Below are 26,763 nucleotides of genomic sequence, written 5' to 3'. Positions count from 1 at the left end.
CTCTCATTCTTAAATAGTGTCTACTAACATTTTGTAAACAAGGACATAATATTTCTTACAGCACGATTAATCTATTTGAATCAACCTGTATTTTATTAATTTGTGATGCACACATAGACATTATCATTCACTCTTTCAATTCATTCGTGCCAGCTCTTGTAAATCGACCAGAGGCCGTATTGTCTAACGCGCCGGCGCTCGTAATCGAATAATCCATCTCTTTCTACCTTCGTCTCATACCGTGAAACCGAAAGCAGTGGTGAAAACGATTGTGATTCCGAGTACGTTAGACAATAAAACCTCTATACACCCACCTTTTGAACGCCACGGTCGGCCACAGACGACAAAAAAAAACTGAAAATCATTCCATAGCCGCCACGAAATGCCGACATGGCGTCTATGGCACGATTTTCAGTTGTCTTGTTTTACCGACTGTGGCGTTAAAAAGGTTAAAATAATGCTATTTGTTTTTATTGCCCCCTTCTTCAAAAAAAGTTACCAATCTCTAATGATTAGGTAAAATAAAATCACATTTAGTAGACAATAAACGTTTAATTCTTTGAGCTTATGAAGGGGTCTGTTAAGTATTTATTCATAATGAGTTATTTTTCCCCTATAAAATGGACAGGTGGTGTATCAAACATAATTAAAAACCACACAGCCACCACCTTCACACTTTTAGGCCAGCATACGTGAAAATACCATAAAACGAACATGTGACAATTTAATGCATTTGTACGACAGTTGTTTACATGCATAAACAACGGAAATCAGGAAACAATTAGAAAAACAAATATCTAGCTAGTTTTTTTCGTTGCAAACAATATAAATTATTGACTAGCAGTCTCATAAAAATATAACATATTAATGTCTTTTACAGGAAACAATAACATTTGTATACCACAAGAGCATATACAACCCTGATATCATTGGTGTCTAAAATAAGAGTCTTTGTCAGATTAAATACGAGTCAAACATAACTGAATTAAAAACACTTAAACTAGTTTGCTAATGTCGTTCGGCGCACGAAACAAACGATCGGTTTTCTTTTTCTTTCTCGTTTGGATTTTCAGGAAAACGAAGAAAACCGACGAGACGCGAGCAACATTGACACTCTGGTTGTACTACGAGTATAGTACTAGATTCACTTATGGGATAGGTATCTTTTAAAAATGTACTTGCTATTGTATTTTGCACCTATGATGAGTTCTGTGACACTTGAAAATTTTCCGAATTACGCATACTATGTTCGCAAAATATTTTTTTAAAATAATTTCTGTTTGAAGCAAAATAATCATAAAAATTTAAAACTGTACATTTTAAAAATATATAGCAATATCAGTGTCCATTAAATAGTCTCCATCGAATACGATAGAAAAATATTTATTTTCTAAATGACGCAATGTGTGAAACAGAACAGAGTAGTGACGTGACACAACATTATCGGTAATTGCCGCGGCCGCGGTGCATTATTCAATAACAATGAACACTAAGATATTTCAAATTTTTAAACAAAACTTGCAAGATTTTGTAAACGCGGCTATTTGGAACACGGTCGCAGCCATCTTGTGCCTCTTTTGGCCAGTGCTTGTCAGTATCACTGTCAGTACGAGTGCGTCTGCCTTGTATACGAGTTGAGTTTCCATTGCATTTTCTTTGCATTGTATTTTGTTATTGTTTGTTGTTGACTTTTGTTACTGTTTCTCGTTAAGTTTGTTGTTATTTTTGGCAAAATGCCGAAACGGTCTAAAAAGACAATTTTGAACTCCTAGAGTCGGGAGTTTGTAATTCGTTCGAGGGGTTATTTTGAGCGAGAACGAGAAAACGGTGGCCCGGTGGGAAGAGAACAGGAAAAATATTATTTTTTAAAAAAAGATGCAACTTCTCTAAAAATAGGCACTAATAACTCGTAGAAAAATCGACAGTTCACTCGATAAATGGTACATCTCTAAAACTTTCAAACTCGAAACGTCACAGAACTCATCATAGGTGAAAAATATTAATTATAATAAGCAGCCGATAAAAGAAAAACCACGATTTCAGTTCGGGAATAATAATATATAAAGTGACAACCAACAAAAATGGTTTTGAGACTCTTTGTCACTTAATAATTAATGAACAACAAAAAACAAAACACGCACCAAAAAAAAGTCTGTCATTATAATGTTACCAATTATTTCAGTCATGTCTTCCATAATGTCAAATAATATACATATTTACAGACTTTTCTTTCCTGCGGCATTTATAAATTCGACTGTACTGTCACACTCGTATATCACTAAAATCTCATTGAAATCTTTCTAGGTTAATTTAATAAATACACATAAATAAACTGGCAACATATCACTGGGTTAAATTTTATCCTTTTTACCACGCGATCCAAGGAGGTTGATTCATTTTGCTAATAGGTACATGAGTCATGTTGACTGGCAGATTGACTAATGCATATTTCTTTTGCATCTTCCGAAGAGTTCGGATGATGGTGGCGCCGCTACGGCCGAGTAGGAAAGCTGCCGGTATGTTAACTTCCGTTTCCATTCTGGAATCAATAACAAATGCTTCATATTACTGAAGAGCAAATCATCATCAGCCGGAAGTCCACTGCTGAAAGGCCTCCCCCTTAGAAGGCCACAATGACCGACAGCTCGCCATTTGCATCCACTGGTTGCCCGCAATGGGGGCTACCGTTTTCGCGCTCACCAGTTGGCGCCACTGTAGACAAAGGTCCTGCCTGATGTGTAGTAGTTAGTTTGTTATTATGGGCGTGAAAACCAAATTTACATTTTTTAATACCATAACTCGAGGAATTTACTAGGTAACTTTCAGACAAATAAGAACAGTAAAGTGAAGAGTAAATAAGCACTCTCTATTGCCAACTATGAACTCGGGACTCCAGCACTGCGGTGTGAAATGCAATGGGAAACATCCACACAATTTCCCATGAAAGTTGTCATGAAGGTTCACTACTAATCCTGAACCGACAACCACGACTACTCTATCAAGATTGTAGATAGTAGCTAATTAGAAGAGAAATATAAATTACTAGCTTTTGCCCGCGGCTTCGCCCGTGTGGAATTCGGTTATCGCGCGCTGTTCCCTCGGGAACTGTGCATTTTTCCGGTAAAAAGTAGCCTATGTCACTGTCTGGCCCATAATCTCTATGCCAAAAATCACGCCATCCGTCGCTCCGTTTCGACGTGAAAGACCGACAAACACACACACACTTTCGCATTTATAATATTAATATGGATTAATTAACTGCTGCAGCCAAGACTTCTGCAGGAATTAAATCATATATTATTTATTATTAGAGATGATCTTTATCACGATTCTTATAGCATTAGTTAGATTTATGTTGTTTTTTATCTATATACATCTATCGAGGGTTCCCTGGTCAAACCCAATAACTCGATCTAATAATTCATAAAAAAACGAATTTAAACTTCTACATTGATGTTCTTTTTTCAACAGTCAATTATTTCGATATGTTGTAACATTGATACAATAAAAAATATTGTATGCAATCTACCATCCTACCCTGCGAATCCTATCCTAAATGGGACAAATGAAGGTAGGGACAGAAGATGTAGGTTTAGTAACACTAGAGGCTTTAGGGGAGGGCGAAGCGCGGGCCAGCTCAACTTTAACTACTTAATTCGAATATCTATTTTTATCCATCAAAAGGAAAACGACTCAATATTTAAGTTTTACAGACTCTCGTAGGAGCGAGTAGGAGTATTCAAATACAACCTGACATTTTGGCGCTTTTCGTATATAAAAGCGCCGAAGGCATGACTCGCTTGGGGCTAAGGCCAGCCTTGTTTAGTTAGTAATAAGGCCCGTACGAGGGCTGCCTTTTAAGTTGTGTCGTTTGGAAAAACTAAAGAAAATTTAAGAGTTTAAATGGTATTTATTGTTTTTCAAAGTAATCACCGTGATATGTAATACACTTTTTCATTCGATCGAACCAGTTTTCGAAACATTTATTCCAGTTCGAAGTCGGGGTCTTCAAAATGGCCGTTTTGTATGCCTCAACCACTTCTTCAGGCGTCCGCTACCGTTGACCACGAAGTCGTTGCTTGTGAAGAAATCATTAGGGCTTAAGTCTGGGCTGTGCGGCGGGTGTTCCAGATTTTCGACGTTTTGCTCTTTTTAAAACGCAATTGTCAGCCGGGCAGTGTGCGAGCTCGCATTATCGTGGTGCAGTACTAGGTATACGACGTCTTGGGTTATTTTTCCGGAACTCGCCGATAACTTCAGGTAAACAAACAGTAGTATACCAGTCAGCATTCTGTTTTACGGTCTTCGAGCACGATGGTGGCAATGTGGCCATTTTTCGCTACAAACGTGGCGACCATTTTTTTCGAAGTGCTCTGTGAGCGTATTATTATGGTCGGTTTTGGCTCATCTTGGAACGCCCAAACAGTGGACTGCTGTTTAGAATCCGGATCGTAGGCATATAAGTATACAAGATTCGTCACCACTGATAATGTCATAACATAAACGTGTTTAGAGTCTCCTCGATTGAATTGCCGCAGACTTTTGCGACAGAGTTTTGCCGCAGAGAACGCGAGCCATTTTTTGGTCTTCACAAAGTAAATATGGTATCCAGCGTGAGATCAATTTTTTACGCCTAAGTGATCATGCAAAATATTTTGAACACTGGTCCCTGAAATGCTTAATGAAGCTTCTATCTCACGGTATGTCGCATGGCGATCTTCGACGATCAGTTGCCGTACAGCATCAATATTATCCTGGATTACGGCTGTTTTTGGTCGGCCTTCACGTTGCCTATCACTAAGACTAGAGCAACCACGTAGAAATTCTAAATACCAGCCGGATGTCCAGTCCGGATGCATGGTGCTTTATTATTAAAAACCGTAGTCAGCTCTTCAAAGCACTGAAGACGCGTTAAACCTTTTTTGAAGTTTTAAAAAATTATCACACTATTTTCCTTCAAAATTTCCATTTTCACAACTGACTTGTCAACTTTGAACCAACACTGTACTAAAACGGTTCAGCCAATCTCGAGTCATTCTTTTGTTTTCGAATTCTAAATTCAAATATTTTAAGAAGATACTAGTTTTTTTTTTTAATAATCATGGGAGGTTAGCAAACAACAGAACTTAAAAGGCAGCCCTCGTAGACCATAAAAGGATAAATTAAGCTGATAAATATACCTGTCATCCACCATTTCAATGAGATGATCCAATGATTCATCCCACTTGTCTATGGATTCAGTAATGATCATGGCCCTGGCACCAGCTTGTTGAGCTTTCATTGTCTTGAACACAAATGAACATTCCCTGTAATCAATAATAATAGCCACTTAATAAAATATAATCACATAATTCAAACATAAAGTAAATAAATAACTAAGAAACGGACTGGCTGCAGTCTAGATTTTGACTTTGTGATTGATTATCACATTTTAGTTACTAGTCTGAATGAAGCACCATTGGTAGTTGTTAAGAAATATACCTGTAGCCTCCCGGAACAAAATAAGTTTTTTCAAACAATAACTGGATCTTTAATCATAATAGAGATTATGCAAGCATTTTTATTATTTGCTCAAATTTATCTTTAATTAACCTAATTGTAGAAGAATTTTTATATTTTTTTTATAAAATTTCAAATTCTAAGTGTGGTAGGAACAATGACAACATACTAAGCTTAATTATTTTAGAAAGAGATGGAATAAGAATATCATTCCCTTATACCCTTCTCATTTTTAAAAAGTTAGAACTAAGTTTTATTTGTTTTATTTTCTGGTTTTGTAGGAGTATCATGTTATTTTTTTTTCTAGTATAATCTACAATCAGTCGATAGACTTTAATTAGATGTTTTGTAAACAATGGATCATTACGAGAGTGACTGGGCCACTGCCCTGTCTTCTTTCATGACAGTTAAATTTTTTAAGAGAAAAATTGTATTTCTTGTACATTCCCTACTATTAACTTGTTAAAGACAGGTCAAGGATCAATGATCCTATATGTATTACTCACAATGCAATAAAGTACCAAATTATTCAGTTATTTATGCCAAAAATGTAGTCATGCAACATTCATTCTTCTAGCACAGTGTTTTTCAATCAGTAGGTCGCGACCCCCGGGGGTCAGGGATGCAACTTAAGGAGGTCAGAGATGCAAATTAAGGGGGTTGCAGTAACTTTAAAATACTCTCACCATTATTCTGTATGATTATTTAATGTTTGTATTACCAATGTAAGATAATACAAATACCTATCTGTAAGTGAAGGTAAGCATGGGGTCGCCAAATATTTTTCAAACAAAGGGGGCCATGACATGAAAAAGTTTGAAAACACTGCTATAGCAGATCCCTTAATAAACTCACATAAAAGATGGACTATCTGATTAAAAAAAAAAAACATATTTTCACATACCCTCTCTCTGACAAAGCAATGTGACCAACAATGTCATCTACATTTAAAATATCTGAGCAGCTGTGTATCGGTACAGTTGGTACCAAGCGAGCTTTTTCAAAATGAAGACTTTGGTTCTGAAAATATCAAAAACTGTAATTAGCCATAGCATTGACAGCTATCATTAACAAACAACTGAAGAAACTGGAGGTTTATGTCCAAGCATGGACGTCCTACGGCTGATATGGTGATGATGATGATGATTAGTGAATGTGAATACTATATATTCTGTTCAGGTAGCAACTTAATTAGGAGTTTATTTTTAATTGCAAGTTAATTGGACCATTGTAAGAGCAGAAAATTGAGTTGCAAGATTTACATGGTTATTTTTAATATCAACGCTTGAAACGCCCAAGCCCACTCATTCCGAGAGGAGGCCTGTGCCCAGCATGCGCATATATCTCTTAGGCTTAAAAATAATTCATTAAATTCACTTTTACCTAATTCTTTTATGATATTACTTGTTTAGTTTGGGTAAAGCTATGAAACTTACAAATGGAGCACCAAAATCCTTGGCAGGTCTGATGCGATAGGAATAACTAAGCTCTGGAGGGTCCAGGATTTCGAAGAAAACATCTCCAGCAATCACATCGGCGGTCGAAGCACCATCATAGAAGTGTAAATCATTTGCTGCAAGTAATAAAAAATATGTGGCAAAAATTCCCTTCTGCACCTATGTATACAGACAGATAAGAAAAGTTATATGGTCACGGCTACATTAGTCACACCATTTTAAAAGCCTGTAAACAAATGAAGCAATATTTTCACAATAGTTCACACTTACCGCCTGGAGAAACAATTGATGTACATAGAATCATCAATAATCCAATATGTATCACAAAAAAAGGTTTTCCCCCAGTCATAATGATTAACAAGCAGCTTCGTAACTCATAAATTTGAGCTCATTACAAACAAATTTCCAGAAGTAATTCAAAGATTAAAATTTACTAAAATAACCCTTTCAGTTCGGCATCCACTGCTATCATCATGCACACAGCGGTCCAAACGATGAGTCAATGAAATTAATTTAATGTTATCAATAACTGAACTTTTACTTTTTTCTTTAAACTACACTACGTAATAAGTAAATTATAAATAAATTTAATATATTGTGACACATTGAAATTATACTCAAAAAAATAAGTTATATTTACACCATGCTGTGGTTCGCTAAGTAATCGTGCTCAAGTTGGACTACCGACCGACTTCCATCAATTTTGACAGTTTGCGAAGTTGGGTGGCTGACAATTCAAACGTGTATTTTTCCTATGAAAACACCAAAAACTTCTCGAGTCCAAATTTAACCTATGGAATAAAAACTTTAGTCTGCTGCTTAGCTTAGTTAGTGCCTGTCAAGGAGTATAAGTACCTATGTAGAAAGTGCCTGTTAATGCTATATAGAAAGCTGTAATTTTGCATTTGCATTTTTATTTGCCTTATGGACAAAATCATCATAATCTCGACCATGTGAGAATCTCGAAAATGAGGAGGCTCGAGTCCAGTCCTGGATTTCTAAATAGGCCGTATAGGCCGCGGCCTAGGGGCGGCAGCAGCATAGGGGCGGCAGATTTCAAAAAAAAAATATTTTAGAAAGTTACATAATCTGTGGTTACATAGGGCGGCGGATATAAAGTGGCCTACACTCATAAAAAACATAAATCCGCCACTGCTCGGGTCGTAGTTCTTTCCGTGCGGAATGGAACTTCACACGCCATTGAATATCACCGCTGTGCATGTGCATGTTTTTGTCCATTTGAAAACCAAATAAGGTGAAAAAAAATGTTTGTTGGGTAGTTTCGGTAGGGCTAGGGAACATAAAACATAACCCTCCTTCGGGCAGTCGGTTAAAAACTCCTTATCTGTTTTGTGGGTACCTCCCCTACACGTTAAGTTGGAATGGGTTTTTTGCTCTTTTAAATACATAATAATATTGTCTGTCCCTGACTGAATGCTCCTCATCCACTCAAAGGTTGACTGGTAGAGATCCCTTAAAGGGATAAGTTCGCCTTTGTACCTGTATTTCAATGTTTGTCATCTGTGTTTGTTTACTTATTTTGTACAATAAAGAGTTTACATACATACATACATATTGGTTGCTAACATAAAGCGACCGGTTGGCAAAAACATAAAAAGTTGAAGTTGAATACATTACATTGACTTTATAATGTATTTACTTTATGTATTAATTCAATCAAACAGTCCTTAGAGTTTCATCATATTATCATTGTGTCCGTCTCTCCGTCAGTCTGTTCGTGGCCTAGCTTAGAAAGATTGGAAAACTAAAACAAGAGCGTGTCCGACACGCCCAAGATAGGGTTCCGTAGCCATTACGAAAAAAATAAGTAACATTTTTCTACAGATTTCGTATTTTATACGGAATCTTCCAAGTTTAGGTGTATTTTATACCTTAGGCTGCCATTTACTCATAAACTACTAATAATTCTCAAGCAAACTTAGCCGTTATAGTTTTCCTTGAAAGTTTGATATAAGCTTACTACCATCCTGAATTTTTTAAAATTTTTCCACCCACCGGTTTAGCTTTTAGAGGGGGGGAGGGGAACGCTCGATTTTAATGAAAATTTGCACTTTAAAGTTGTATATTTCGCAAACACATCACTGAATCGAAAAATCGTCGTAGCAAACCCCTAATGGTTTTAAAAGACCTATCCAACGATACCCCACACTATAGGGTTGGATGAGGAAAAAAAAAACACCTCTACTTTACGTCTATGGGACGTACCCTAAAAAAATTGATTATGAATTTTTAATTGTACCGTTTTGTCGGCATAGTTTACCTATATATCCGTGCAAAATTACAGCTTTCTAGCATTGATAGTCCCTAAGCAAAGCCGCGGACGGACAGACAAACAGACAGACAGACATGGCGAAACTATAAGGGTTCCGTTTTTGCCATTTTGGCTCCGGAACCCTAAAAAGAGGTCGTATGACAGCTGCCAGCAGGGCTACTACGAAACTCAAAACTCGAAATTCGTGACGTGTGGTCCCTCTGACACTTATACTATTTAATACGAGAGCGAGAGGGACCGCACGACACGAACTTCGAGTTTCGAGTTTCGTAGTAGCCCTGCTGTTGTCAAATGTCGCCGTACAAGTACGTACGTAGGGCGACATTTGTCAACTGACAGCTATCAATCAAACAGTGCTTAACACGGTCAATCAAAATTTATGCGCGTGGCCCGCCCGACACGCACTTGGCTGGTTTTTTTTTTATGAAACGTGCTTAGGTGCCTTTTCCTACCCACCATCTTCTTTCTTCTCATAATGAATTGTTGAGTCTAACATCTGGTTGCATGGCGAATGTTATTTTTTGCTCTGAAGATAGACTGGTTGAGTTCGAAACGCGTCAGTATAGTGTGTTTGTGGTGGTAAATGGGTTTGTGTGTGTATATAGGTATGGAGGTGGAGGAAGAGGAACTGCATGAACATAAACACATGTCTTGCATAAACGTAGTAGCTATCAATGGTTGCGGGTGAGCAAAGTTCAGCAAAGTAATTGTTTCAGTTCATTAGTACTATGAAAGTTGAGCTAATGTATTAGGTAGTTACTTTTATACTTTTATTGTACTGTTTATATTTTTTGATTACGGTAAGTAAATGTAAAAGTTGCTAGTCATGTAAGAGTATTAGACCTAGTACCTAGTTTAAACACTGTATTCAAAGTATTAAAGTAGCTGTTGACATTTAGTTCGTATTCGTAAGTAGACACGACAAACTAAATAAATACGACAAAAAATAATTGCAAGCTATTACATCACTCTACTTCTACGTTCGTGCTCTAGTCCTCTCCTGTCCGTTCCGGTATCTAATCCCTAATGTTGTGAAATCGATTGCATTGTTTGAGTGCAGCTTGTTTCATTTGTACACGTAGCACTTATGCATTGGATACACGTGTTCTTGTCTTTGGTCTGGGAATAACCATCATTATCAAGTAAAAACCTTTTCATTTGGTGCACTTTACAATCCATTTTACGTTTTTTTTTAGTTATAGCACTGTTGGTTTTTATAATATTAATAAGTATTTTACTTTCTAATTTGCTACTTTTATATACTATTTAAGTTTATATTAAATAATTTCAGCTTCAATATCTTTTAACTTGTTGTTACAAATTTCAAATTATAATTTTATCTTATGTGAGTTGAGATTACTTTGCGTAAAATGGAACCACAATTTACCAAAAATGAAGAATATTACCAACAGATGAAATTTACCCGCAATATGGGGGAATTATAAGTAGGGCAAGGTAAGTAGGGTCATTATATATATTTTTTTTGTTTGTTTTACCTATCTATTATTAATGTGTCTCGAATAAACTTTTACATAATCTTTTTTTTTTCATTTTTATCATTTGATGACTTTGAAGAAAGAATGCTACCTAGCAAGTTGAAAAAAAAAACAGCAAGAAGTAAAAAACCAGCCCCTACATACCCCCATAAACGAAATTACATTTATAATTCACCACGAGTTTTCGGTCGATAAAAATCGGGACTAAACCTGCAGGACCCTACGCAGATATTGAATGATGTGTGTGAAGTTTCTAATTCGCACTGGGTTCTCTTGTGACCTATAGCCAGATCTTCTCAGTCCGAGGAGGGAGTAGGGGAAGGCTTATACTAGGCAGTCAGTAGAACGTATATTGGCCGAAAATGATGAAAATTAAAAATGTACTGTTGTTTTTAAGACCAAGCCTGCTTTCCAAAGAATACTTACGTTAGTTTTCATACATGTGTAAGTTAAATTAATACTGATTTTGTTGTGTTAATGGTAACTCTTGACTGCTTTGTTTGTTGAATTTACTTTAGATTAGAGTAACACGGGCTTTCGTAGCGAAAAGTAGGAGTAGGTACGCTTACGTTTCGGTACAGAAACCCGTGTTGCTTTAAGGATTTCACGGTTCTTAGGGAACTTTCTTGTTTAGGCTGGTAGCCCGACCTGATGCAGCTGTCAAATCTTACTGTCAAAGTGCCCTTGCCGGCCAACAAATGCGAATTGCGACGGCGAAACGGTCATTCACGTCTATTCTTTTACCGAATTTAAACGTTCTTTAGGTTTATGCAACCTATTATACATAGTTAATGATCGCGTGAAATAAATTTCATTCAATATGGAGGAGGAGCAGTTAATTTCGCGGCCGTATCAGGTCCAACTCGAAGAAATTGCGATTAAGAAGAATACCATCATTCATTTGCCAACAGGTTTGTACTGGTTGTTTCTTTATTTTCTGGGTGAACGTACGTAAATCTAATTCACTACGGTTCTTATACTACCCTTTCTGTATAAAATTACAGCCTTTGTGCTGTTTAGACTCTAGACGCTTAAATTATAAATAAACAAAAACACTTCCGCATAGTTTTTTTTTTGTTATTATTTACCCACAACATCGTGCAATAATCTAAAAATTATTCTGTCACTGATTTTGTCAAATATGTGTTATTTCTATTTAATCTATCATTTTATCATGTTATTTTCATGGAAATATCCCTTTGTTTTCGCCATCTTTCTGCCTTCTTGATTACATGAACAAGAATTGTTTCCTTTTACAGTTAATTCAAACTTGATTCTTACCCCCATTTAATGCTCAATTAGGTACTTATTTAATGTTAACTATTGCATCATCATTATTTGCTTAAATTAATTTCCCATCAAATTTGGGTTAAAAGCTTTCTGGTGCCAAATCAGAAATATATTGTTTTTTTATCTAATTGTTTTTTTTTCACAATCTTTAAATTATTATATTATAAGGTACCTTTCTATTGTATTCTGAAATATAAATTAACTGCGAAATAGGCACCTTATAAGAACATTGATTTCTAAATTACACTATTCAAAAATATATAAAAACAACCAACATGTTAGCAGTATATGATAGGTGGAAGTAAGCTGCCTCCTTTTCTAACCAACTTCAAAAAAGGAGAGATTATTAATTTACTTATATAAGTTTATTGAAGACCTGTTCTCATTGACATGTCTGGAGTGCTAACCAAAATGCTATGAGACAGTGATGTAATTCTTTTGTAGGCTCTTTATTGAACCAGGATTTGATTGTTTTAGGATCAGGCAAAACTTTCATTGCCATCAGACTGATCACTCGGTTCCGAGAAGCTCTGAAGAAGCCATGGGGCTCTGGAGGCAAGCGCACCTTCTTTCTGGTGAACACCGTCCCATTAGTGAACCAACAGGTACTGTATTTTACAAATGAATATGATTTTTATGAACAATTTGTTCATTGGCGTATCAAGGGTTATTTTCCAGGGGGGTGTGGCCTGGATTTTTGTGTGAAGATATCAGTATTATAGAATATCAAATCAGTAGTCCAACATCCTCGGGTGGGCACTAGACTATACTGGCATGGGCATGGCCCCCTCTATATACGCCTATGAGTTTGTTGCTTATCATTGTCAACATTTTCCGACTACCTATGAAACTGTTCTAGTGATGAAGTTATTTTTTAATAGTTCTATTACGGATGACACATGAAAAGGTTTTATGTATTACAGTTGTCTTTATAAGCCATGTACTTGTATATTTAACTGGGTGGGTAGTTAATAATATTTTATAAGATTTGGTACAACTATGTTCATAAACTGCCATACAGCTATTTGATTTGTTTCTACCTAATCTACACAGCACAAGTAATAAGAAATTGAATATGTAATTGTTTAGTTTTTATTTAATTGAAATTTAATTTTGGAGGTAGTTGCAACTTTGTGGCTAACTGCCACTTTTTAAAATTTAAAGTACCCATTCAAAGTGTTATTTTTACATTTTCTAGTAATAGTTCTAGTTTTAGAATTTACTTTTCTCCACCACAAAGTAAACACATGTAATCATTTAGACAAATTAAATTAAATCATCAGAGGTGGATAGCTACTACCATGGTGGGCTAGTGGTTTGATTGACCTATTGCCTTTCAAGCAGAGGATCGCGGGTTCAAGCTCAGGCTCACAACAAGTTTTTTTAAATTTGTGCGAAATTACGTTTGTAATTTACATGAGTGTTATGGTTACTGGCACTTGAAGGCAACGCATCGATGGTGATCTCTTACCATCAGGAGCCCCACTTGCTCGTTTGCCATCCAATCGAATAAAAAAATCGTGAGGAAACCTACATGCACCAGAAAAGAAATTTAATGGTCTGTGTAAAGGTCTCACTCAGCACTGGGCCCACAACGGAATTACAGCCCAAGCTCTTTCATGCTAAGGGGTGGCCCAGCCCTGCAGTGGGACATATATAGTCAGACATGATGATGATGATGATGATGATGATGATGATGATGATGATGATGAAGATGATTAGATAGGTACAGGAACTGTGTGGTAGAGATTTGTGCCCCAACTAGGGGAATCTATATGTCAGGTCATCTGGTCTCAGTCAGACTGTCAGACAACTGTAACTACAGTAACTGCCTAACATTACCTTCTAAAATAGGTAACTTACTTCTACTCCCAATATAAAAGGTTAATCATTCATATTCATATTCTCTATTTAATTTTTATCAGCCAGTAAATAATTACTATTTTGGCAATCTTTGGGTTAAAGGTTAAACTACCTGGGCGACCGAGCTTTGCTCGGGCTAAATCTCGATAATAAGTGTTTTCCCAGAGATAATACCAAGCTAGATCGATTTGTCATCCCCTTTTCCTCTTTTCCGATATCCCCGAAAAAAATATATATACAAGAATTGCTCCTTTAAAGGTATTAGATTTTAACCAGTTGCAATGTTCGTAAAACAAAGGAATGTTCTGTAGATAATATAACAACTTGAGAGACTCATACATAAACAACTGCTCCATCCTCCTACCGCCCGGAGTCCTTTCATCATCCCAGCCTACATACGTTCCACTGCTGGGCACAGGCCTCCTCTCAGATCAAGAGGGCTTGGGCCGTAGTTCCCACGCGGGCCCAGTGCGGATTGGGAACTTCACACGCACCATTAAATTGCTTCGCAGGTTTGTGCAGGTTTCCTCACGATGTTTTCCTTCACCGCAAAGCTCGTGGTAAATTTCAAATGTAATTCCGCACATGAATTTCGAAAAACTCAGAGGTGCGAGCCGGGATTTGAACCCACGACCCTCTGCTTGAGAGGCGGAGTCCTTTATAAACGACTTATTGTAATTTGAACATCAAACTCTATCATAAATGACAAAGTTTGATGTTCATAAATCAGAAATTTGACTTAGGCCGCAAGAGGATAAATAAAAAATAGGTGCATTATGTAAATATTCCTTCAGTTGACAAAACTGCATGTAAACTGCAGCTATACAGCTGTCGGCAGTTGCGGTTATGTGGGAATACAGTCAGTCTGAAACCTTAGATTTTGAAAAAAAAAAAAAACTGTTGTCTGAGATGATGATGGTGATGATGACTTTACAGGGTGTAACATTTAGAATGGTCAGTATGGGAAAGTTTTAAAATACAACAAGACTTACGAAGATCTGTTCTTAGGAACCATGGCATTAATTTTAGTACTTAACAAGAAAAATGAATGCATTCATACATAAAAAAAAAAACTTGTACTCAGTTTGAGAATCGAACCAGTTGTTTTGAAAAATAAAACTTTATTTGTACAATGGCTCGGAAGTCAGATAGCTAGATGGTTGACCAATAAATTGTCTTTTCAGAAAAAAGTTATAGAGAAACTCTGCCCTGTTGATGGTGTGGCGGGATACAGCAGTGAGGATAAAGTGGATTACTGGAATAAGAACAAGTGGGATGAGGAACTGTCCGCGAACCAGGTTTGGATTGGATGTTTTTTTTTATGCTTTTTTAATTTTATTTTTTACCCGACTGCCCAAAGGAGGGTTATGTTTTTCGAGTGTATGTATGTATTTACACATGTCCATGTCTTTGGTCCTCGCTGCGGCCTAAACGGCTCGACGGATTTTAACATATAAGGTATCATTAGATTCTTCGTAACTGTCGGAGTGGCATAGGGTATATATTTTCAATATGGCGTCTGCGAAAAAAAACATGGCGGAGGAATGAAAAAAATATTTTGTATTGTAACAATATGGGTATCAAATGAACGCTAATAATTGTCCCATTCTAAATATATAGGTAATAATCTAACATTTTCAACACACACAAATCACACAAACCCATCTATCACCATCACCACAGTAAACTGACACCACCGTACACCATGCTACCAGATGTTAGCCGTCTATGTCGGGTGTCTAACATCTGGTAGCATGGTGTACCGTTGTTGCTCTGAAGATGAACTCTGGTTGAGTTCGAAACGCGTCAGTGTAGTGTGGTGATGGTGATAGATGGGTTTGTGTGATTTGTGTGTGTTCTTACAGTGTGGAGGTGGAGGAACTGCTTGAACACGCATATTTTGCATAAACTTAGCTATAGCTATTGATTCAATAAATAATTTACAATAAAGTATTTACATGTATGCACACATACAAAGAGGGGAGGGGGCTAAAAATGGTCAAATAATGGTGTGACGCTATGGGATGGCCCCAAACGCTCATGTCCCACTATCTCCTCCTAGTATGCTTCAGCTCTGGTGCACGTCACATTGAACCCATTTTTTTGCCACCAATAATAAATTCTTTGAGAATAGAGATATATTGGGTGTAAAGTGCTCTGTAGCTCAGGCAGGCAGGAACAGGAACCCGCACACACTTGTCACCGGCAACGCGGTAGGCAACTTGGGGTGTACAGTGAGAGTAGGCAGCGCTAGTATTGCAGACGTCCAGCTATCTATATACCAAATGTCATTCAAATCCCTTTAGCCGTTTGTGTGAAGGAGTAACAAACAAAAAATCCCGTGGGAATCCCTAAAAAACCATCATGGTCTTCATTGACAACCATGCCGAATTTCATGACCCTAACTAAAACCAGCGTTTGAGGCTTCAAGATTGTATTCCGGTCTTGTGGGAAAATCGAGATAAAAAGTAGCCCTTTTTTATTCTGATGTACATAACATATCATGTAGCTATATTATTGTAAAGTTTCATTGAAATCCATTTAGTACTTTTTGCGTGAAAGAGTAACAAACATCCATACATACTCCGCGTTTATAATATTAGTGGGATGTGTTATACTATTCTAACTATTTGCTTGTCCGATTACATTAGTAGATTATTGTCGTGGCCTGGAAGTAGGCAATTGCTGGCTGAGTATGAGTATTGCTATTCCAGCCGAGACTAATATAAAGCTTTTCTCAAAAATGGTGAATAATTTTGAAATAGAATAAACTTTTTCTCAAAATATATTGTAAAATTTAATTTTATTCCAATATTTTTATTATGCTTTCCCGCCTTTTTTCATTAAAAAATAATCTGCAGGTGTATTTTTCCACCGAAAACACCACAAGCTATTTCAGACCCAATAGAAAAAGTCCGGAGTTCCAACAAAATATCTGATACCGGCCATTAGACTTGGCTGTATGTATACGACTTGTGCCAATATTGCCATGGCCTTTTTAACTTTAAAAAAATGTGACTGATTGCAGGCGCGCTAATTCATTATTGTCGAGCTAGCCGCCTGCAATCGTTTTAACTTTTTAATTTTTCGCTGACCATAAACTATGCACTTCACCTTCTGATATGTAAACAATAATGTCAACTTTTACGGTCATTTTTGAGAAAAATATTTAACTTGTCTAACTAAACATGAAGTATCAACGGAAGTGGTTAAGGACCTACTTTGTAAACTGCCGTTGTTTCGTCTGCTATAATGTTGTTATTGTAAAGCACGTACAAATCTAAATTAATTGGGTCTTGACTGTGTTAAACAAAGTCGCTCACAAATAAGCCCCAGCTACAACAACAATGTACAATGCCAGTTACAGTACTGTATAAATGTGTGTATACGTGTTTTGAGATATTTCTATTTATACCTATTTTAGTGAGTTGTTTATCAAACTATTAAAAGCTGTATCTTAGTACAGTCAGCAGTAGAACTAGATGAGCAGTTGTGGTGCTCAAAATAGTCTACACACTTTCTTATTACCTTGGCAATAGAGTCGTGTGTCAATCAGTTTTGAGAGCACCGTACTAACTGCTCATCTTCTTCTGCTGCTGATTGTACTTGTTTACTCGTGAACTGCCGATCACACCGTTCCGGCTGTAATGTACAGTCGAACAAACTGGATCATGTACCAGGGTGGAACCTCTGTGCTACTGATGTCATGTTCACATCCCATACTTTAGTCAAAGAAGTCATAGTGAATTATTAAAAGGTTCCACCCTGGTACATGACTCAGTTGGTTCGACTGTACCTACCTGCGCATTTGCGTAAAATTTTAGTAGCATTTTCCTCACTAAATTAGGGTCTCATGATAACTAGTTAAGTAGTTACTTAAGAATATTATTTATGTCTCAGTCAATACTATTATTTATGTGTACTTAAATTAATTATAACAACATCGAATTTACGTCATTAATCTCATTAGCGCTATCAAACCTTTTGAATTTTCCCTCAGGTCATCGTAATGACATGCCAGATTCTAAGTGACATGCTCACTCACCAATACATAGCCATAGAAGACATTAATCTGATTATATTTGACGAGTGCCACCATGCGGTGGACGATCACCCGATGAGACTAGTGATGAAGCACTTCGAACATTGCCCGACGAGCAAGCATCCTAGAGTACTTGGTAATTATTAGTACATTGTGTCTTAAGGGCGGTAAATGAGAAATTACCAACGAGAGTCTATTAGAAGCCCGAAGTCGAAGACTGAGGGCTTTAATGAGTCGATGTTCGTAATTCTAGTACCGCCCGTGCGACATACAATGTTTTTCATCACATTTGCGAGTAAATTTGTATATTTGTAAAAGAAAAATTAATATTTTTTCAAAAATTGCCGATACCGCTGACTGCGCTCTTGGCAGAGCCAGCTCCCCCCCACCCTCTGCAGCATGTGCATGGCGTGCGTGTGCAGCGCGCGCACGGAGCAACAGCACGCCATGCAGTAACAAACTCAGTTACCGACCTTGGGCTTCATGACAAGAAAAAGTACGGGCAATGACTCATTTACCGACCACGGGTTTCATGACAAGCACATTAAGGTCGAGGGTTTTATTTGGGGGGTTGCAACCAAGGTAGCCTGCATGTTACGACACTGTTTACGAGCAAGTGTGATGAAAAATTATCGTTAAAATTAAAGCCGTGTTTATTATTTCGCGCGGCAAAATATCAATACTGCCGCTTAGGCCGTAAACTGGCCTTATACTACGAAGTGCAAAATTCGAACTTCGTATCTTGCCGTCCCGCTGACGCTTAATTTAATACGAGTGAGGGGACGGTACGATACGAACTTCGATTTTTAAATTTCGTATTAGCCCCCCTGGGCGCCAGCACGCGTTGGCACTAGCGGTCGGATTTACTACCCTTCTACCCTTCTACTCTTTCTACCCTTCTACTCTTTCTACCCTTATCCTATACCGTTTGACAGACAGAAGTGGTGAAAACGATTGCGTCTTCAAGTGCTTTAGGAAATAGGGCGGATAGTTCGCGGCCTACAATTTTATTTCACTTATTCAATATGCATTCTCGTTCCATTCAAGGTTTGACAGCAACGCTGCTCAATTCAAATGTGGCGGTAACAAAAATCAAAGATTCTCTAAGAGAACTGGAGACCACATTCCATGCCACGATAGCAACAGTAAATGAACTAGGAGAAGTGTTAAAGTAAGTACTAGTATCTATGTACTTAGTTTTTTTATTAAGTACAAAAAACAAAGCCGTTTTAGAGACCCCCACACTAGCGTCTTTCGAGCGTCGTCTTCGTGCCAGCGTCCGCGCAGTGTTGACGCGACATCAACGCCGCGGCGACGCGACGCCAGCGGTGGCCGGCTGCCCCCCGTCACTAGCGCAACGTTTTTTTGCGAACAAGTACATTGATTCGCGCGACGCGACGCCAGCGCTGGGTAAGCCCGGCGTTCGGCAGCCGGCCAGCGTGGGCGTCGCGTCGCCGCGGCGTTGATGTCGCGTCGACACTGCGCGGACGCTGGCACGAAGACGATGCTCGAAAGACGCTTGTGTGGGGGTCTCTACACATGCTCACCTACTAATAATGTTCTTGTCTATTCTAGTTACTCTACCAATCCGAGAGAGTTAGTTGAGACTTATCATTTGCCGCGAGTTACGCCTGCGGCGGCCGAAGCCATAAAACATCTGCTAGCTTTGTGCAATTATGTTGTATCAGTGCAATTGCCTCAACTAAACTTGACTCAAGAAATCAAACTGAAACATTACCAGCAGGACATCACATCGGATCCTAAAAAGGTAGATATAGGAAATAAGTTTTTTTATTTACTCCTAAATATAGTAGGGAGAGTAGTTAGCGTGGCTTATATTGTTTTTTTCTTAATTTTTAGGGTTCCGTAGCCAAAATGGCAAAAACGGAACCCTTATAGTTTCGCCATGTCTGGGACTATCAATGCTAGAAAGCTGTCATTTTGCACGAATATATATGTAACCTATGCCGACAAAATGGTACAATAAAAAAATTAAAAACATTTTTTTAGAGTTCCTTCCATAGGCGTAAAGCGGGTGTTTTTTTTTTCTCATCCAATCTTGTAGTGTGGGGTATTGTTGGATAGGTCTTTTAAAACCATTAGGGGGTTGCTTGATTTGTTTGCAAAATATTCTACGAATACGAATACTAATACGAATACGAAATCCTTAGAAAAATATTACTTAACTTTTTCGTAATGGCTACGGAACCCTATTTCGGGCGTATCCGACACGCTCTTGGCCGTTTTATTGTTCTTATGGCCCAAAAGGTTAAAGGAGACTGGCCTATGCTTATTTGGGTAATCATTGTATGTATAAACATTACATGTTATAGTGCATGTTTTTTTATGGAGTCTAAAAACTGTACCAGTTTCACTTTCTTTTAATGTATTTTCAATTTATGATGAGATGATGACCTGATGGTCCCAAAAAAAGATCAGCGCCGTTCGCAAGACCGGCAGTTTACTGATTTGGGACTATTTCGTGACATGAGCGTTTATTTTTTATTTTTTTCAATAGACAGATAGATAGATAAATGTTTTCTTTCTTTGTAATATTTGGATGCATTTCGAATACTGAAAGCAGCTCTTACTGTTCTCGCTCATTTATTTTTCCTAGGAATCTATGTATTAACTAGCTTACCCCCGAGGCTTTGTCTGTCTTTGTACGAATTTAGGAAAATCCTTCCTTTGTGCACCTCTATGATCTTAAGAATAATCTGTAAAATTTCAAATCTTTAGCTACAGAGGTTTACGCTGTGCAGTGCATTATCTGTCAATCAGTCAGTCAGTCTCAGTATAGGTGAAAGATGGTTAACAGTAACAGTAAGTCTATTAAGTTTGTAAACACTGCAGTTATATAGAAAACAACAATACACAATTGTTTAAATTTCGATTAACCATATCAACAGTCGAGCATTGTTATCGCAGTACAGTAAAAACATTCAAATAGTTTTTAGGTCATTTCTTAAAATTTGTAACAACGCCAAATCATCATCATCATCATCCTAGCCTATATACGTCCCACTGCTGGGCACAGGCCTCCTCTCAGAACAAGAGGCCAAATCATACAAAATATAAAACAATTAGTGAGCTATTTGAACAAAAACGATTGCCAAGCAATAGGTTGAAAATTAATGGAATTAAAAATAAACAATGTATAACTTCACTTCTTAAATGTTTGTTTATTTTTAGGTGAAGCTTAAGTGATCGCATTGTCTTAAGAGAACGTGTCGGTAGTTCCGTTAACAGTGTAATAATAAATATTAGCAACGATCTTACACGTGTTACTTTTTATATTTTTTTTTTCAGGTGACTAAAGCAGTGAAAAACATGATTACGGCAACAATTCAGTACATTCAAGAGCTAGGAGTGTACGGAGGCGCCCTAAGTATAACTGCGTACGTCATCCTCTTGGAGCGACTCAAGAGAAAGGCACTGAGTAAAGAGCAAGAACTTCTTTACGAATTTGTGATTACTCATATAACGAAGTAAGTTATCTTATCATACCACTTGGATATTATTAAAAGTCGTAGTTTAATTAATATCCGGTAATTTTATTAATCTTCATGGGAATTCCCAAAAAGTACGTCGTGGTATCACGTACCCATCTACAACATATACACGTACATTCTTATACGTTACAAAGAATATTTTAGCGTGAAATAGTAACAATCATACATAGATACACAACTTTCGCATTAACAAAATTAGTAGAACTACATAAAAAGAATATAATATTATACGTTGTGCGTGTTTGAATGAAGAGGTACTATCGAGAATTACTAAATATGTTATTTAACAGGGCAAGGATGATCTTACTGCTTTCAATGAAAAATGAAACAGGATATGAAAAAATATTGAAACATTCCTCCGATCAGATTATAAAACTCCTAAATATACTCAAGGAATTCAATCCTGAGTTGAGTAATAAACCCGGAGGTAAGCTTCTTTCGTATTATATTTTTGAATAATGGCTTTTTTCAGTCAAACGTTATGTACAGTCGCCATCAGATATTTCCGAGCGGCCAAGGTGATCAAAAATATCGAAACATGAACTTTAATACCTTAGTAATAGAGTACTGCTTGCTATGTGTTGGTGTGCAATAAAGAGTTATTGTTTTGTATTGTATTGTTCATGCTCCGATATTTTTGACTACCTTGGCGCTCCGAAATATCTGATTGCGACTGTACATTGGGGAATTAGTTAGTCGGTACAAACGATTTTAGTTAGTTATTGACGTACCTATAGTCTTTTCGCTGACAGTTTATGAAATACATCTTAACTCGTCATTCAAATGTCACAAATAAAAACAACACACGAACACCCATTCGACATACTAGAAGCTGATTTCAGAATGAAATGGCAGAATGGCGGTCGCGTCTGTTGGCTCGACGGGCCACGATTTTGGCAAGAACTAATCCTTGTACACCGGAACTCAGTCCGCGCGCTGACAAGCGACGGCCGTCATAAAGTTTGCGATATAGTTAAGCCATGCTATGCCGAGACGATGTCATAATACTTGTCAGCTCTCGGCGAACAGACTACGCTTACGTTTTAAGTTGTTCGAAATTATGTTTCCTTTAATAATAAACTGCCAATTCTATAAACCCTGGTACAGTCACCAGCATTAATATCTGCCACAACTGAGCGTGCAAAAATATCTGACACGTCCTTCCGGCCCTAGAAATAGAGTCGTATCAGATATTTATGCACGCTTGTTGTGTCAGATATTGGTGTTGGTGACTGCACATGTATAAAACTACATAGGTATTATTGTTAGTGCAAGAACGCACTATGCGGTTTTAGCGTACCGTCCCTCTTCATAGTATAGCTTGAGAAAGAGACGGTGCGCTAAAACCGCGCGGCGAACCGCTTATTACATGCGTAGGCATCCTCCCGCGGCCCAAGTTATTTTTTTATTATGAACATGAAACTTTGTAGTTTATGAGAGAGTTCGATGTCAAATTACAATAAGTCCTAAACATAAAGAACACTGGGCCGTGGTTAATTAAAATAACTGTTGGATTAACCTATGTGTTTATTTCCAGTATTAAGAAGAATAAACCAATCCAATGAACCTCTGTCTGCAATTATCTTCACACAGCAAAGGTTCACGGCGAAGATCCTTTACAACATTTTGAAGGATGTAAAAGAAGCAAACCCGGAAGAGTTTAATTTTCTCAAACACGATTTTATTGTTGGCTTCAACATAGACCCGTTCAAATGTACCAGAGAACAATCTTATCTTAAGAAGGCTAGTCAAAAAGCTCTGCTCAAGTTCAGGAACAAGTAAGTTTCACTTACATTGACTGAATTACCTTATCTTATTTCTATACTTAATTTTATTTAGCATTAGAAAAAGGGCAAACAATCTTGAAGAGTCTTTTTATTGAAAAACGTTTTAAAAAAAATCAGTAAATGATCTGATGTAGATGATCATATGTCCTTAACTAATTGTTACATATTTGCTGTGACATATTTTGCAAAAGTGCCCAGTCGCTGCGCTAAGCATTGACATCCGATATAACTTCCGTTCCAAAAGTAACGGAACTGGAACCGAAACGGATGTTTAATATCAAACGGAAGTTCTGACTTAACGGAATCGTAGCTCCGTAACATCCCTGCGGTTCTACCTAACACTCCTCGCTTCGCTCGTCATCGTACCTAACGGAATCCTTCCTTAAATACATCATTTCACACTATCGAAAATTTTCTAATCACCTTTGTCAATGATGCCGATAAATGACACTTCTTGTTAAGAAGTTATATGAAAACAAAAAATATAAGTAAACAAATTTATGAATAATGACGTTATGAATTAGAATGATTAGGAGTTTCGATCGTTAGTATTAAAAAAAATATGAAGAGTGATCATTATGATGTAAAATGATATGAGAAAAAATTTCGGACTTCAAATAGTAGTATTTTAAAAGTTATGTGAAAAAATGCGCACCCATTCTTAGGAACTTAAAATTTGGTATTAAAATGGGTAGAAAAATAGCTCTTATAAGTAGCAACAACAAAAAAGTAGGGGGGGGTCTCTAAGCTCTAAATATGTAAGCAACCCTCGGTGTGCGAGTCCGATTAGCATTTGACCGGTTTTTATTATTCACACCATCATTTGTATTGCACCTACTTTATTTCAGAGAACTGAATTGTTTGATAGCAACGAGCGTCATTGAAGAAGGTGTTGATATTCCGCAGTGCTTGTTAGTGTTGCGATTTGATCCGCCGTTGGAATATCGCTCTTATATCCAGAGCAAAGGTAGATTTTACTTTTTCTTATCAATGTGTAAATATCACTCTTCACTCACTTAGCACACTCATTAACTCACTCTTTGTCGGTCCCCAACTGATTGCTCCTGTCATCCCCTCAAAGGTTGACAGTTTAAAGAAAGAAAGAAAGAAAGAAAGAAAATACATTTATTCACAACACAAGACACAACAATAGTATTAAGTACAAATAGACAACACGTAGGAAAGTATGTGTCATTGCGGTTGTGAATCGGACACTGGCTCAGCATAATGCTGAAGCGTTAATAATAAACACCCCAGCGCTGATTTTCAGCCAGCACCGTTGGTGACCCTCGGACCGCTACAAAGATATACTACACAGTTTTATTACTATACATAAGACTACATAAATAGATAATTTGTAAACAATGAAACATATTATTTATTTTATGGCTTTGAAAGACATTAACATTAGTACATAAACATAACATACATACATATCAGTAAAGTATACATTACCCGTGGTAAAATATCTTGATATAAGTAAACCGGTGGAAGCTCGATGTGGAGTAGAACCTTTTCACAATAAACTTCATAGTGGCTTCCTTGATGAAAACAATGATGGGTCAGTGAGACAAGGTTGTACTGCAGCATGTGCTTACAGCTTGTACAAATATGATATAATCATTAACTTTATAATACGCCTTAGATATTAATGTCTTCTTGACAATAGATCTGAATTTTGTATCCTTACATCCTTCCTTCCTGGATTATAATTTTTATATTGTTTGGTTTAGGACGGGCAAGAAACGCCGAATCCAGTTACGTTCTATTAGTTGATGCGGCTGAGCGTAACAAGTTTATGGGAAAATATCTTAGTTTCCAGAAAACTGAAAGCTATATACAAGAGGTAAATACACGTATTTCTCAAGTTCTACATCCTTCAGCTGGTCCTTTTTATTACTCATTTAACAAGAATATACCTACCTAATAAGATTTTGTTAAAAATTAAACTTTTTAATTGTAACTGCTTTGTCATTTAAATTACGTATACATGCCAAATATCAAATATCACTGAACGTAGAAATAGTTTATCTTGCTTTTGACCCGAACATACAAACATTGCTTCCATATATTTTATAACTAGGGCCCGAAATTTTGCGTGCGGCTATTGACAGATTGTAGGGAGAGAACACCGCTTTTTATCGATATTATCGATATTGAAATTTACAATGAAATAGACTTTGGAATACGAAATCGACAACTGTTAATTAAGTTGTACCTTTAATACATACTTGTAAATATATTTTTGCTTGGAATATGGTAAGGACTGAAGGAATACAAAATAATATTTTCTCTTTTATTTTACCAAAGGGTAGGCAAACAAGCTACCTAACGTTAAGTGGTATCAGAGGGATCTTTTCTCAAGTTATAAAATATAAAAGTATTCGTAATTATAGTGATTTCAATAAAGCAATTTAAACGGATTAAACTTTCTTTTCTAGCTGAAAATACGTATCAACGGAAAGTTAGAAATCTTATACAATGAAAACATCGATAAAAAACGGTGCTCTCTCCCTACTAATCTAATCTGTCAATAGCCGCACGCAAAATTCCGGGCCCTATTTATAACGCACAAAAAAAAACAATTTATACATCGTGATCAATCCAAATGGGTCAGTCAGTAGGTAGGGAGAAGTCAGAAATTATGAGAGAGCTAAATCTGTGTGTTGTCGATTTTAGATTTACTCATAATAAAAATGGCATAATTTTTTTTCTAAACTGCTAAAGTACACTAGTAAAAAAATGTTAGGTGCTTAATAAATATTTTGGCATACAAGTTTTTAAGTAGGTAGGTTACGCATTTTTGGTATTATATTATGTGCTATTTTTGTTACAGTTACTGGTAGGATCAACTGATTCTCGATTAGCACCATCGGAAACTACCATCCAAGCGAACCTATACGACGAAGACGAAATACCGCCCTACAACAATCCCTATGGGGGTAAGTTAATTTGTTTTAAGATGTTATTTTCTTGTCCTGTAAGTGTCTCTCAGCAAAAAACGATTGTTGCCATTTTACATTGAAAATGTGTCAGGTATGTGTAGTGTATAGTAGCGCTTTAATTTAATTTCTTATCTTTATTTTAGTCTAATTGTATTTAGATAAAACCAAGAGTTCACTATCGTTAGCCCGAATTTTATATGCCATAACTCTGCACACGCGCACACGACTCTGCCTACCCTATTTGGGAATACAGGCGTGATGTTTGTGTGTGTGATCTAATATAAATGAACTGATACATATACTTTTCTCAACCGCGACCTTATGATAGCTACGTTTATGCAAGAAATGTGTGTTCATGCAGTTCCTCCACCAACATACTATGCGAACACACACAAATCACACGAACCCATCGATTACCACCACCGCACTACACTGACGCGTTTCGAACTCAACCAGAGCTCATCTTCAAAGTAATACAACCGTTCACCATGCTAGTCCCAAGTTGTCAGTGTAGTGTGGTAGTGGTGATAGATGGCTTTGTGTGATTTGTTAGTGGAGGTGAAGTAATTGCGTAAACAC

The 26,763-nt window shown here is 37.0% G+C and overlaps 2 protein-coding genes across 2 annotated transcripts in view; one reads left to right on the top strand and one right to left on the bottom strand.

The window, feature by feature from the left end:
• Positions 1-532: 532 nt before the first annotated feature.
• Positions 533-7,588, bottom strand: LOC141436157 (PRADC1-like protein). The gene is made up of 5 exons (XM_074099039.1): positions 7,227-7,588; positions 6,936-7,072; positions 6,404-6,519; positions 5,181-5,306; positions 533-2,539 (listed from the first exon to the last, which is right to left on the bottom strand). The coding sequence occupies exons 1-5, from the start codon at positions 7,303-7,305 to the stop codon at positions 2,368-2,370; spliced, it is 630 nt and encodes a 209-aa protein (XP_073955140.1). The 5' UTR covers positions 7,306-7,588; the 3' UTR covers positions 533-2,367.
• A 3,840-nt stretch (positions 7,589-11,428) lies between these two features.
• Dcr-2 (Endoribonuclease Dcr-2) overlaps positions 11,429-26,763 on the top strand; it is a 55,261-nt gene continuing 39,926 nt past the window's right edge. Inside the window, exons 1-12 of the mRNA XM_074099409.1 lie at positions 11,429-11,656; positions 12,513-12,640; positions 15,083-15,196; positions 17,899-18,076; positions 18,988-19,111; positions 19,516-19,708; positions 21,250-21,428; positions 21,743-21,879; positions 22,990-23,230; positions 24,088-24,206; positions 24,973-25,085; positions 26,076-26,181. Coding sequence (XP_073955510.1) covers positions 11,566-11,656; positions 12,513-12,640; positions 15,083-15,196; positions 17,899-18,076; positions 18,988-19,111; positions 19,516-19,708; positions 21,250-21,428; positions 21,743-21,879; positions 22,990-23,230; positions 24,088-24,206; positions 24,973-25,085; positions 26,076-26,181 — 1,723 coding nt within the window. The 5' untranslated portion in view covers positions 11,429-11,565. The remainder of the gene's footprint in view (positions 11,657-12,512; positions 12,641-15,082; positions 15,197-17,898; positions 18,077-18,987; positions 19,112-19,515; positions 19,709-21,249; positions 21,429-21,742; positions 21,880-22,989; positions 23,231-24,087; positions 24,207-24,972; positions 25,086-26,075; positions 26,182-26,763) is intronic.

The sequence above is a fragment of the Choristoneura fumiferana genome, chromosome 16 (assembly GCF_025370935.1).
Source record: "Choristoneura fumiferana chromosome 16, NRCan_CFum_1, whole genome shotgun sequence".
Taxonomy (NCBI): Eukaryota; Metazoa; Arthropoda; class Insecta; order Lepidoptera; family Tortricidae; genus Choristoneura; species Choristoneura fumiferana.
The sequence above is the reverse complement of the archived record's forward strand: the minus strand, read 5'-3'. Positions and strand labels throughout refer to the sequence as shown.

Bases quoted from the DNA above. Each gene is read 5' to 3' on its own strand.
- LOC141436157 (XM_074099039.1), bottom strand. From the start codon at position 7,305: ATGACTGGGGGAAAACCTTTTTTTGTGATACATATTGGATTATTGATG. The intron at 6,520-6,935 runs GTAAGTTTCATA...TGATATTTTCAG, and splicing joins AGGATTTTGGTGCTCCATTT to AACCAAAGTCTTCATTTTGA. The intron at 5,307-6,403 runs GTATGTGAAAAT...TATTGATTACAG, and splicing joins ATTGCTTTGTCAGAGAGAGG to GGAATGTTCATTTGTGTTCA.